Here is a 13082-nt window from a genome sequence, read left to right on the forward strand (position 1 = left end):
AGGAGTTATTTGATAATTTAATCAATCAATCGATCGTATTTAGTGAGCACTTACTGTGTGCAGAGCACTGTACTAAGCGCTTGGGAAGTACAAGTTGGCAACATGTAGAGACAGGCCCTACCCAACAGTGGGCTCACAGTCTAAAAGACACAATTTAGTTGTAGTAGGAGATTTTTTCCATGACGTGAGAGGCAGTGGGGCCTAGGAGAAAGACCATGGGCCCGGGAAGAATAATAATGGTAATAATCACAGCTTACCATGTGGCAGGCACTGGGGTGGATACAAAGCAGATCGGGTTGGATAGAGTCCCCGTCCCACGTGGGGCTCTCAGTCTCAATCCCCATTTTACAGGTGAGGTGATTGAGGCACAAAGAAGTGAAGCGACCTGCCCAGGGTCACACGGCAGACAGCTGGCAGAACCAGAATTAGAATAATAGTGACGGTACTTGTTAAGCGCTTACTGTGTGCGAAGCACTGTTCTAAGCGCTCCATGACCTTGAGCCCACTGTTGGGTAGGGACTGTCTCTAGATGTTGCCAACTTGTGCTTCCCAAGCGTTTAGTACAGTGCTCTGCACACAGTAAGCGCTCAATAAATACGATTGATTGATTCTGATTCCCACTATGCCCTGCTGCTTCTCAGGGAAGTCAGGAAACCACAGTTCTCGTCCCGGCTCCGCCACTTATCCTCCTGTGACCTTGGGAAGGTCGCTTAACTTCTTTTTGTCTTTTTCCTCATCTGTAAAATGGGGATTCATACTCGTTCTGTCTTCCCCATTGACTGTGAACCCCAGTTGGGACAAAAACTTCGTTCAAGCTGATGCCTTGTGCTTACCCCAGCATATAATACAGTATTTGACCCATTTAGACTGTAAGCTCCTTGTGGGCAGGGAACGTGTCTACCAATGTCTACCAATCTACCTGTTATATTGTATTCTCCCAAGTGCCTCTAGACTGAAAACTCATTATAGGCAGGGAATGCCTGTTATATTGTACCCTCCCAAGGGCTTAGTACAGTACTCTGCACATAATAAGTGCTCAATAAATACGATTGACTGACTCAGTAAATATCCCTGATAGTAACTGCTTAAATGCAATTGTTACGTAGATAGCAAAAGTAGATAAATGCTGTTAACTTTTAAAATTGCGATTTGGTTTAAGGTGATTTTACCAGTATTGAGAGACCAAATTTGTATGACAATCCTAAGTTTTAGGTCATCCGCAGAATTATGGAAACTGGTTATTGACCTAAGTGGTATGTTTTGAAAGATAGTTTTAATTTAAGCAATCTTAAACTTTTTGTTGCAAGTTTCTGATCTGTTTTATGCACTTTATTTTCTTTTCATTGCAACTAGCTAATAAGTTTTTAATTTTTTTTTCTTTCCTAGCGATTTGAATATAGAATTCACATTTCCAGGAAGTCTACTCTATTTCAAAAACTTCATTTGACTGTTTGACATACAGAGCAGAGTATAAGGTAAGCACACCTGTTTGGATACTGCGATTTGAACACGTTGCTTTCCAAAGGTCATTTAAACTAATCCAGTTTTGGTATCCCTTAGGGTTTTGGGGGTATTTCTAATTCAATTTTAGGCTAGAGGGACTGCCTTGATAAGGCTTAATTTTTTCTCTAAAATGTAGACCTTAAATTTTTCAGGAGTATACTGTGTGGTTTTGGTTATTTACAAATACTTTGAGATTTTTTTTTTGAAGGCTTCCAGTATTTGAAAAATATGTATTCCTTAAATTGTAGTTGAGTTTTAATTTTTCAGGCAAGGCTTAATGTTCAGCTGTTCAGTGTTCACCAAGTTGGGATTTGCATGTCTGTTTTTAGTAACACTAATTGCCTGATAAATTGTCGGATGAAATTCCAGTATTAAATTGCCTTCAAAACTAGTGGTTTAGTGAAATGTTGACTTCTTGTTTTTGAGTCCCCAAATTTGTTCTTCATGGTATGCGTCTAGACCTTTTCCTCCTTTCTCAAGGATGATGTAATCCTAGGCTGGGATTGCGAGAGGAATCTTGAGTTTTTTGAAAAAAAATCACAACTTATGTTGAAAAGGAACTAACTGCATCATTTGACCTGAGCTCCCTAATGAACCTGATGATAATCAGGTGAGGGAAAGATGGAAATGATCGACTCATTCATCAAAATTAAATCTCTATTTTATTTTATACCTGCTTTGTTCCCCCTCAAAAATAAGATGATGGTTCATTTGGCCAACCAAGTTTGAGTGCCCACCATCAGTCACTGACTGAACGTACACCACTATGTTCGTATTTTCTCATCTTGAACACCTTGCAGCTGGTTAGGAGTTTATCTGGGGCTGCTGAGTGGGATGAGGTTTTGCCAATATGCCCAGCGTCATTCCAACATCCTGACGCTTCATCATCATCATCAATCGTATTTATTGAGCGCTTACTGTGTGCACAGCACTGTACTAAGCGCTTGGGAAGTACAAGTTGGCAACATATAGAGACAGTCCCTACCCAACAGTGGGCTCACAGTCTAAAAGGGGGAGACAGAGAACAAAACCAAACATACTAACAAAATAAATAGAATAGATATGTACAAATAAAATAAATAAATAGAGTAATAAATATGTACTTCAGCTTCAGAAAGCTGTATGCAGGAGGGCATCAGAATCCGACTGATTGGGGAATTGGGTGACTTTTGTTCACCTGTGCGGACCTTCTGCTTCATTTCAGGCAGTTTTGGAGTGGGAGGCCACCCTGGGGTCCCGGTGGTTTGCCCTCATCCGTGGGAATGTGACATGGTCTTTTTTAAGCAATGGCACAAATATGTTATGTTTTCTGCCTCAGGTTCTTTATTTATATTGCCCTGAGACTAACCTTCACTACCTCCGTGCATTTGTACGGTTTCTTCAATAATGCAGTATGCCAATCCCAAACAAGCGTGGGCTGTTGAAAGAATGTTCCCCGTTTCTCTGTAGCCAAGGTCCTTGTTGAAACCTACTGTGAGCCCACTGTTGGGTAGGGACTGTCTCTATATGTTGCCAACTTGTACTTCCCAAGCGCTTAGTACAGTGCTCTGCACACAGTAAGCGCTCAATAAATACGATTGATTGATTGATTGATTATGGCAGAATTGTGAGCATTCCTTGGTCTGCTCTATATGGTGCATGTTGGACAGTTGAAAGTAGGGTTTCAGAGCTGTTAATCATCTAGATTTTCGAGTTTACCTGAGGTGTTTGAAAAGAAAAATAATAATAATGTTGGTATTTGTTAAGTGCTTACTATGTGCCAAGCACTGTTCTAAGCGCTGGGGAGGATACATGGTGAACAGGTTGCCCCTTGTGGGGCTTAATCGGTCTTCATCCCCATTTTATAAATGAGGTAACCCAGGCACAGAGAAGTTGAGTGACTTGCCCAAAGCCACACAGCTGACAAGCGGCGGAGCCGGGATTTGAACCCATGACCTCTCACTCCCAAGCCCGTGCTCTTCCCACTGAGCTGCTTCTCTAACGACTGGTGGTCATTAAACATTTGTTACGGAAATACGCAATTTCATTCTGTAGTGGTTTTTTTTTTTAACTTTCTGCTTTCTCATTTGAACAGGGTAATCCAGCAGGAAAAATGGGTCGCTCTAACTCCAGGTCACATTCATCAAGATCAAAGTCCAGATCTCAGTCCAGCTCCAGGTCAAGATCTAGGTCACATTCTAGAAAGAAGAGATACAGGTAATCAATCAGTTAGCGTGTGGCTTTTTATGCTGATGTTTCTTGGGTGGAAAATCACAGCCCTAAGCAAGGCAGGTGGCAGCAGTACTGAAGCCTAGGTGTGGCCCTTTCAGAAGTATTTTTAGCAAATGTACACAGATGCATAACTTTGGGAAGCACCGGTTTGGTATCGTCCTTAGTTTGGCACACAAACACCGTCCCACGGCATCATCTAGTTTCTTTCTCCTCCCGGAAATTCCCTTCCGGGATCCCCATTCTGCATCTCTGAACTGCCGGAGCAACAGCAGTGAGGTTGGAATTGCTTCCCTCGTTCCCAACCCGGGCAGCCTCATTCCAGTTATAACCTCCTGCCAAGGGGGTTTTCTGCAGCCAGGGATGTTCTTGTTTAGTTGCTGGCCCTGGTGACTGTTGGATTGGTCATCTGAGAGGAGAAGCAGAGCGTTGAATGAAAGGGAAGAAAATAGATCTGTTCTTTTGGCTGACTGATATTAAAGACCTGCATGGAGAGAAGCATATGCATGGCCTAAACAAAAATTCAGGTGGAAGGCGGCCGGTTCTATCATGCTTATAAGAAGGATGGATCCCAGTACTCACTATGCAGGGAAAGGAAAATGAGGGAAGAAATACCGGTATGGCAGTGGCTCCACTGACCCTGAGAAGGCTTGGATGGAAACAAGGTACAGGAGGGACGTCAGTCAACCGAGCTTGGCCCAAATGATTTTTGCTTTTTAAAAAAAAAGTCTGCAAGTGATAGTAAGAGAGAAAGAGTGAGAGTTTGTGTGTTGGGTGGGTAACTGGGGACAGAGAGTTCTAGGTTCTGATTCAGTTGATCAGTCTTCTATAGAAAATCTTTCTGCAGCTGGCTTTTTATAATAAAAATAATTATAGCATGTAAGAAGAGCTGTCTTCGTGGTTAATCCCTTTCCCTTGCCATTTTTTGTTGTACTGTTTCTGTTAAAGAATCTCGATTCATTTTGAACAGCGAGTCTTTCTTGGTTAGCCGTGATACTTTTTCAGTACTAAGCTCAATATGTTAATACGGTAAAACTAGGGCAGTATGAATGAATTGTCAGTTACTTTTTCATATGAATTTGCCGCTGACCCCTTGCCCGTGTACTGTCTTGGGCCTGGAACCCCGTCCTGCCTCACGAACGGCAGACCGCCACTCTCCCTGTCTTCAAAACCCTTCTAAAATCTTGTCTCCTCCAAGAGGCCTTCCTTGACTAAGCCCTCACTTCCCTTATTCACCCTCCCTCCTGCATCGTCTACGCACTCGGGTCTGTACCGTGTAAGCGCTGTGATATTCACCCCTCCAACAGCCAGCCGCACAGCAGCCGTGTACCTATCCATCTGTAATTTACTGTAACGTTGGTCTCCCCTATATTCCGTAAGGTCCTTGTGGCTAGGATCAGCTCTAAACCTACTCTGTCGTAATATAGAGCGCTCGATAAATACAGCTGATACTTAGAATATTAGGTATATTTTGTTCCTTGCACTAATACTCTGTTTTACATTCAGTTCTAGGTCTCGCTCCAGAACGTATTCGCGATCCCGTAGTAGAGATCGCGTCTATTCGCGAGATTACCGCCGCGATTACAGAAATAACCGAGGGATGAGGCGCCCCTACGGGTACCGAGGAAGGGGGAGAGGATATTATCAAGGAGGCGGCGGTAGATACCACCGAGGGGGCTACAGGCCAGTCTGGAATAGAAGACACTCTCGGAGCCCGAGGAGGGGCCGCTCCCGGTCCCGAAGTCCGAAGCGAAGGTCCGTGTCCTCCCAGAGGTCCAGAAGCAGATCACGCCGCTCGTACAGATCGTCCAGGTCGCCAAGGTCCTCGTCGTCTCGCTCCTCATCTCCCTATAGCAAGTCGCCGGTCTCCAAGAGGCGAGGGTCTCTGGAAAAGCAGGCCAAAAAAACTGAAGGGGCCCCCCCGCCGGATAGCCCTTTAAAAAGTAAGACGCAGGATGAACAAAAAGATACCTTTGAGCATGACCCGTCGGAGTCTCTCGATGACTTTAACAAGTCGTCAGCCGCCTCCGGTGACATCTGGCCCGGCCTCTCGGCCTACGATAACAGTCCACGGTCACCCCATAGTCCGTCTATCGCCACACCACCTAGCCAGAGTTCGTCCTGCTCCGACCCGCCTCTGCTCAGCACGGTTCACTCAGCAAAAAATACTCCTTCTCAACACTCACATTCCATTCAGCATAGTCCCGAGAGGTCCGGATCCGGCTCTCTGGGAAACGGCTCTAGTCGCTACAGCCCTTCTCAGAACAGCCCGATCCACCACATCCCTTCGAGGAGAAGCCCTGCGAAACCAGTCCCGTCCCAGAACGTTCCCCGCGAAGAGGCTCGCATGCGTTCCTCGTTTTATCCTGATGCTGGGGATCAGGAAACTGCCAAGACTGGAAAGTTCCTAAAAAGGTAAGAATTGCGCTTTGAAGCCTTAGCCCAAAAGAGGCGTTTCTGTCTCGAGGGATTCCGTCTGGACCTCTAGGTTTCCGAATGCAGTGGGACTCGGGTTTCCATGTTTCTCCGCTGAACTTAGTACGTCTGATCTTTTCTTAAAGCACTCCAGAATCGTTTCTCTTCGTCTTGTGGAAATTAGGAGCTGAGTCTTTGGGTGGGGGAAAAAAAAATCTGGAATTCAACCATTCCTTAGTTATGTCTTAGAGCTTTAACAGTTACACCCCACTCCAGCACATAGTAGTTTGTATCTGCTCTCTGTGACATCATTATCTGCCTCTTTTATTATTGCCATTGCATGTCAATCGTTAACTACCCTCTGTGATGCCATCACCCCCTTTTAGACTGTGAGCCCACTGTTGGGTAGGGACTGTCTCTATATGTTGCCGACTTGTACTTCCCAAGCGCTTAGTACAGTGCTCTGCACACAGTAAGCGCTCAATAAATACGATTGATTGATTGATTTAAGAAGCAAATTAACCCTTGATTCGTATAAAGTCATTTTCTCCCTAAAATCCATTCCAATTAACTCTAGACAGTTTTGTAAATGGTAGAGTAATGAAGACTCTTCACCTTCCACATTGGTGGAAATAGTTTCTCTTCTACGGGAGTGTAAAAACAGAAAAGTCGTAGAGCTTTAAGAAGCAAATTAACCATGGATTCGTATAAAGTCATTTTCTCCCTAAAAACCATTCCAATTAAATCTAGACAGTTTTGTAAATGCTAGAGTAATGAAGACTCTTCACCTTCCACATTGGTTGAAATAGTTTCTCTTCCACAGGGGTGTAAAAGCCGAAAAGTCATACTATTATAAAACATGCCTTCGTTTTAAGTCTGTAATGTGGGAACTCGGTAGCAAACTGTTTACGCAACTTTATTTTGTCTACGTGGAGAAAGGATGACTTTCACCTGACTCAGATTCTGGAAACTCAGATTCAAAAGTTACCATTGGAGGCGTTCAAACAGCTTGTATGTCTGGCGTAGAGTTCTAATTGCACATGCAGAATTTCAGTCGAAAATGAGCTGTAACTTCATATCTTAATGCTGTGTGACGTATATCCTCTTGTGAAATGGAGCGTTTCAAGCCGTTACTGCGTTTCCTCATATCTCAGAACTCACTTTCTTAATCCCTGAACTGTTCTTTTTCTGAAGGGCCTAATAGGCGTGAGTTTTACCAGAGCAGAGAACAGTTTTGCTAAGCTCTCTCTTGCGAAATATTTCAAGATTTCATGTGAAGGACCTTAAATTACGTGCTTATTTTTTTGGATAGTTTTGGAAGTCATCTGCACAAATAGTTGAGTAATGTAGGAAACCAAGGACTAAGCAAAGTGGGTGTTTCGTGTGGCTTTTAGCAGTGTTCAAATGGTACTTTCTGCAGACAGACCGTAAACAGCTATTACAATAATGCATTTCAGCCCTAGGACCAGAATTTCGGAAATGAGTTTCAGATTTAGAAAGCATCGCTGAAGGCCTGTGAGTTTCGTAAGCTTAGAATAGTGGACTGTGGTGTTAAGAAGCATAGGTCCTTTAGGATAGTATTACTTTTGTTCAGAGTTAGCCTTCGGCAATCCCCCAAACTGAAAATGCAGGAGTTAGTTGACCTCTGGAGAATTCCAGGAGCCTGTTACGTGAAGGATGGCTTTTAAAGTAGCCACGTGTCGTGGCCATGGCCTTAATGTCGTGCTGAAGTAGTGTTTCAAATAGCAACACTCTTTGGTGGCATTTAGTCCCCTTGTTGCTTGTCCTGTGAATTGGGACAACACGTAAAATATACAAGTGCCTTTCAGTGAATGCAATCCAGAGTTACCATCCTCTTCTTTGCTATCCACAGGTACACAGATGAAGAGTCTAGAGTATACCTGCTTGATAGGGGTAATACCAGGGAGAAAGAGGCCCAAAAGGAGAGAGGATCAGAAAAAGGGAGGGCGGAGGGAGAGTGGGAAGATCAGGAAGCTTTAGACTATTTCAGTGATAAGGAGGCCGGAAAGCGAAAGTTTAATGATTCAGAAGGGGATGACACAGAGGAGACAGAGGACTATAGACAGTTCAGGAAGTCGGTCCTGGCAGATCAGGGTAAAAATTTTGCCACTGCATCTCACCGGAATGCTGAGGAGGAAGGAACCAAGTACAAATCTAAAATTTCACTGAAGGGTGCTAGAGAAAGTGAAGGCTTGAGAGAAGAGAAAAGTTATAAACTTAAAGAGACTGGATATGTAGTGGAAAAGCCTAGTACTGCAAAAGATAAGCACAAGGAAGACGACAAAAGTTCTGAGAGAATAATGGTGAAGAAAGAAACTCAGTCACCTGAGCAGGTAAAGTCTGAAAAGCTCAAAGAACTCTTTGATTACAGTCCCCCTCTACACAAGAATCTGGAGGCGAGAGAAAAGTCCACCTTCAGAGAGGAGAGCCCACTTAGGATCAAAATGATAGCCAGTGATTCCCATCGTCCTGAAGTCAAACTCAAAATGGCACCCGTCCCCCTCGATGATTCCAACAGGTAAGTAACCCCGCATTAATGTCCAACAAACATCGTAGATGTTCCGTTAATGTTCAGGAACACCTGAAAACGTTGTCGTCTTTCGTGAAACAATCGCTTCTTCATTCAAATGGCGTGTGTTTTTCTCTTTCTCTGTCTCTGTGCGTGTTTGTGCGTGCGCGCGCGTGCGTGCGTGTGCGTGCGCCTGTGTGTGTTCGAAACCTCCTAGACCTGCTTCCTTGACTAAAGACAGGCTGCTTGCTAGTACACTTGTCCATTCTGTCAAGAAGGAGCAAGAGTTCCGATCCATCTTTGACCACATTAAGCTGCCACAGGCCAACAAAAGCACTTCAGAGTCATTTATTCAGCATATTGTGTCCTTGGTTCATCATGTCAAAGGTATGTATCGTTATAGCTACGGGGTCGTTTTTAAATAGCAGAAGTATTTTGAGGAATAATGGGTGGTAATAAATACCGTGACATACTAGCAAAAATTAACCTTCATACAATGCAGCTGGTGATCCAGTTGCTCATGGCAACAAGGGAAAACTCCCAGGGAAGACTTGATTCCCTAAAGCCAAGCACATTAAATACGAGACAGTGCCCGATGTCCTTCGATAGTTGATTCTGAGTAGTTTAAAACATGAAGTGTGTGCCCTGTACAATAGGTTACTGTTCCTTTAATGAGAAGGTTTGTGGGTTTCTGTTGGATCTGGCTGCTGTCTGTGAATTTTGCACTTTAAATTTCAGAAAATTAACTGGTCACCTCTGCTAGCCATTACTGTGTTGAAGGTTTGTCGTTTCCCCCCGCCCCCGCCAGTGGTATTTAGAAAATATTGATTATTTGCAAAGAAAGCAGTATTCTGGGCATATGGCTTGAAATCAACTTTAAGTGATTAATAATCAAATGATCCCTTATTTCCGTTTTTGAAGTGGTTAATTTATTGCTCAGCCTTTTAGTAAATAAGATACCGAATGAGGCAGACCACCTAATCTCCCAGCTCTTTCACAAGGGAGAAAAACTTGGAAATTTAAATGACTTATATCGGAAATTACAGTGACTCTGAAATCCAATGTATGTTTTTTAGATATGAAATGTTTTCGTGTCAGACCAGTTACTGTTATAACTTGAGTTCATCAGTGTATGTCTTGGCGTAAATAACAGCCTTTACTAAGTGTAGAACAATTTTGGGGGGCAAACAGATTTTTTTTTCTTTTTAGGCAGTTTGCTAGCCATTGATTTGGCGTACTTTGGTTTGTGAGCTCTGCTTAGGTAATACGCATTAGCAGCCTCAACCTTTTAAAAGTATATGAATTATATGTTCCCAGAATTGATGGGAGAATAGGCTGTTAATACTGTTGAAATATATTTATGCAAATGAGTGAGCTGAAGGTAAGAATTTTTTCCTTTAGCTAGTAATTAAGTTTGAGGAGCAGATTATTGATATTCATTAAACAGCGTTATTGGTTTCTATCTTCATTTTTATCTAATTCTTTTTGGCCTTTCTCCATATTTCCCATCTTAGGCTGAGTTTTGAGATCAGATTTTGGTACATTTTCTGCTTCCATTTTCTTTTTTAAAAAAAAAAACAAAACCCAACTGTAGTTGTGTTTTATTGGTATTGTGCAACCGAACTGAACAGCTCTTAATTCGTACAGAGCTGAAAATGCCCAGTGATGTTTTCTTTTTCATTGTAACTAGGTCCTGGAAAATATTTTGAAATGGCAAAATCCATGTAACACAGTAAAATAGCTGTTGAAAGATACAGATGCAGAAACAGGCAAAGTTGAATCTTCTGTCTTCCTGGCAAAAATGGCATAAAACCTGAGTTGCTAGCTCATATTCCTGGGTTTCATGGAATTATGATTGAGGCACTACCCTTGTAGTGGCCATTTCAAGTTTTAATGATTGGTTATGAGACATGTGCTGGATATTGGGCGGTAAGTTGACACAGATGTATGTTGACCTGTTAAGCAGATAGCTTGCTTCATATGTAACATTTCATAGTTCATGACTTTATACGTCTTTCTAGCTTGCATTTAAACACATTTGTTGAGCTGGTCTTAAAAAATCGTTATTACTAATTTTTTAATTGTTTAAAGAGTCAAGAGAAGGATCAGTTGTCAGATGTGCTGTCAGGTTTGCCAAGATGCCAGATGTTTAAAAATCAGTGGTAACGGCCCTGATTGATCTTAAAGTCAATTTTCTCAGCGTGGCAAGTTCAGTGTTTTAAGAGGTTCCTTTTCCTGCACACTTATGTCTTCATTCTACGCAGAAATGACCCTGTTAGCTTTTTATCAAACCGGCTTTATATTTTGATATTTCACCAAGTTAAAACGTTCTCCGTGTTTCCTGCAATTAATGATGTGAAGTCACTTCTACTCACTTGGGCAGGAATGTAAAGATGCCCAAAGCCACTAGTCCTTTTTCTCCGTTTAGAGGGGAAGGGTACGTCAGGGAAATGGGAAGGGAGAGTCTTGATTTTTTTAAATTCACCTGTTGTGCTTGGATTATAGGTAGTACTGGCAGATTATGCCTGTGAGGAAGCTCGCAGTGGTGGTGTGTTCTGCTACTGTCACTAGATGTTGAGGTACCCGAGTTAAGGGAACAGGATGGGATATCATCCGCCTCTCCTGCTAGGTCTCTTAAATATTATGTTTATTATTTTTCACCCGCGACAAGCCCGTCTGTCAGGGGTGGAAATCCCCTACGTAAGTGGAATAAACTAACTGGACAGTATCTTTCTTGACCCAACAGAGCAATACTTCAAGTCGCCTGGAACGACCCTAAATGAGAGGTTCACTGCGTATCAGAAAGCCACAGAAGAACATAGCACCCGGCAAAAAAGTCCTGAAATACACAGGTATATGCCATTGTATTGGCATAAAGCACGGATGCCGATTTACATTGGGGATTCAGCCGCTTTAGGAATCTCATTTTTCAGAAAGGCAGGAATGGGCCAAGACTTTTGTACTAATCTTCCGCTCTTATCAGATCCGGTGATCGTGCCTGTAAAGTAATTGCAACTTTAGTTTTACTTTTTAAAAGTACCCTTTCCCAGAAATTCTCTGTCCTGAGAGTACTGTGTTTTGCGGATTAAGAATAAGGATTTGGAAGACTTAATCCCGTGTTAAGTAGTAACCTGCTTCAGGAGAGGTGTCTTTTCTTCATTTCAAAGAGTATTTGGTGTGAGGTAGTTCCCGGTAATTTAGTCTTATCTCAGCTTTCTGGAGATATAGCGAACTGCGAAGATGGTGTGAAGAATGCTCTCCACCTTCAGGTAACAAGATCGGAAAAAACGTCTTGGTTACACGGGTATTCGTGAGGTGTGTGGCAGGGGTTTCCCTGTGGTTGAGTTGAATATAATAGAAAGAAATTCACGGAACTAATTATTGGTATTCTGAAGGTCGTTCTGCAGGAGGAAAAATGTCACTTCATTGTACTTTCAAAGTGAGAACTCTCTGAACCATTGTCATGTCCTAGATAAACTTACTCTTATTTTACATTAAGGAGAATTGACATCTCTCCAAGTACCCTGAGGAAGCACACCCGTTTAGCCGGGGAAGAGAGAGTATTTAAGGAAGAAAGCCAAAAGGTAGGTTTTTAATTACTGTTAAATATGTGCTGAAATGGAAACCGTTTGTTCGTTTGGTATTTGAATGTGAACACCTTCCGAATTTGTAACTTTTAGAGTATAGTAGTAGGACACGCTTTAGGACGTACACACAAAAGTCAAAGATTCTGTCCCAAAGAACTTAATCTGACAGGTGCATGCTGGTGAGGTTAACCATGATACTTTTGGGAAACAAGAGCATTTAGACAGGAAGCAAGGGGCATAAAAGGGAGGATGTCTAACTTTATGGAAGCAGTTTAAAATTAGAAAAGAGGAAATGGGAAATATCCCTTTATAATGCATCAGTACATATAGATTGAAAGAAATTAGGTAATGAAGACAAGAGTTCTGAAGTTTGGGAGGAAGAAACTAAAGGAAGACTTTGGAGTGGCCAAGGAAGAGGTCAACTTAGTAATGCTGTTGATTCAGATATTTAGCAACTTGTTCTGTGATTGAACTCTTTTATTAATGTCATTTGTCAAGCACTTATGTGCCAGAGTAATCACTGCCTCAGAATATTTATTGCCAATAGTGACTTAAACAGGAGAAGGTAGTGGAGTCTGCTTCTGCCAATGATTTAACCTGGTCACTGCATTTATTCCTTGATTTAACCACCGTGGCTACCTGAAGATGACAGCTTATTCCTTTGGAAGGCCCTAGTCCGCAGTGAGGGTAAGCGGCCTCACTCTGCAAAGAAGGTTCAGAGGGGTGGCTTTTCTGGTTGGTAATTTGTGTTACTGACTCAAGGAACCTGTTGAGGGCATGAAACAGGCGGTTCAACTCGTTAGACTGGGCTCACTTCAAAACAATATTGAGTGGTCCAC

The 13082-nt window shown here is 42.5% G+C and overlaps 1 protein-coding gene across 5 annotated transcripts in view; it reads left to right on the top strand.

The window, feature by feature from the left end:
* Positions 1 to 13082, top strand: part of BCLAF1 (BCL2 associated transcription factor 1) — a 43767-nt gene that overhangs the window by 21967 nt on the left and 8718 nt on the right. For 4 of the 5 annotated variants that reach the window (XR_005456158.1, XR_005456157.1, XM_038766303.1 and 1 more), the window contains exons 2-8: positions 1387 to 1475; positions 3578 to 3699; positions 5218 to 6126; positions 8000 to 8665; positions 8874 to 9043; positions 11403 to 11508; positions 12156 to 12240. Coding sequence is in view for 3 of the 5 variants with exons in the window: in XM_038766303.1 (XP_038622231.1) it covers positions 3596 to 3699; positions 5218 to 6126; positions 8000 to 8665; positions 8874 to 9043; positions 11403 to 11508; positions 12156 to 12240 (2040 nt within the window). In the remaining 2 variants the exon portion in view is untranslated. The remainder of the gene's footprint in view (positions 1 to 1386; positions 1476 to 3577; positions 3700 to 5217; positions 6127 to 7999; positions 8666 to 8873; positions 9044 to 11402; positions 11509 to 12155; positions 12241 to 13082) is intronic. The other variant, XM_038766321.1, reaches the window with a different exon arrangement.

The sequence above is a fragment of the Tachyglossus aculeatus genome, chromosome 2, assembly GCF_015852505.1.
Source record: "Tachyglossus aculeatus isolate mTacAcu1 chromosome 2, mTacAcu1.pri, whole genome shotgun sequence".
NCBI lineage: Eukaryota > Metazoa > Chordata > Mammalia > Monotremata > Tachyglossidae > Tachyglossus > Tachyglossus aculeatus.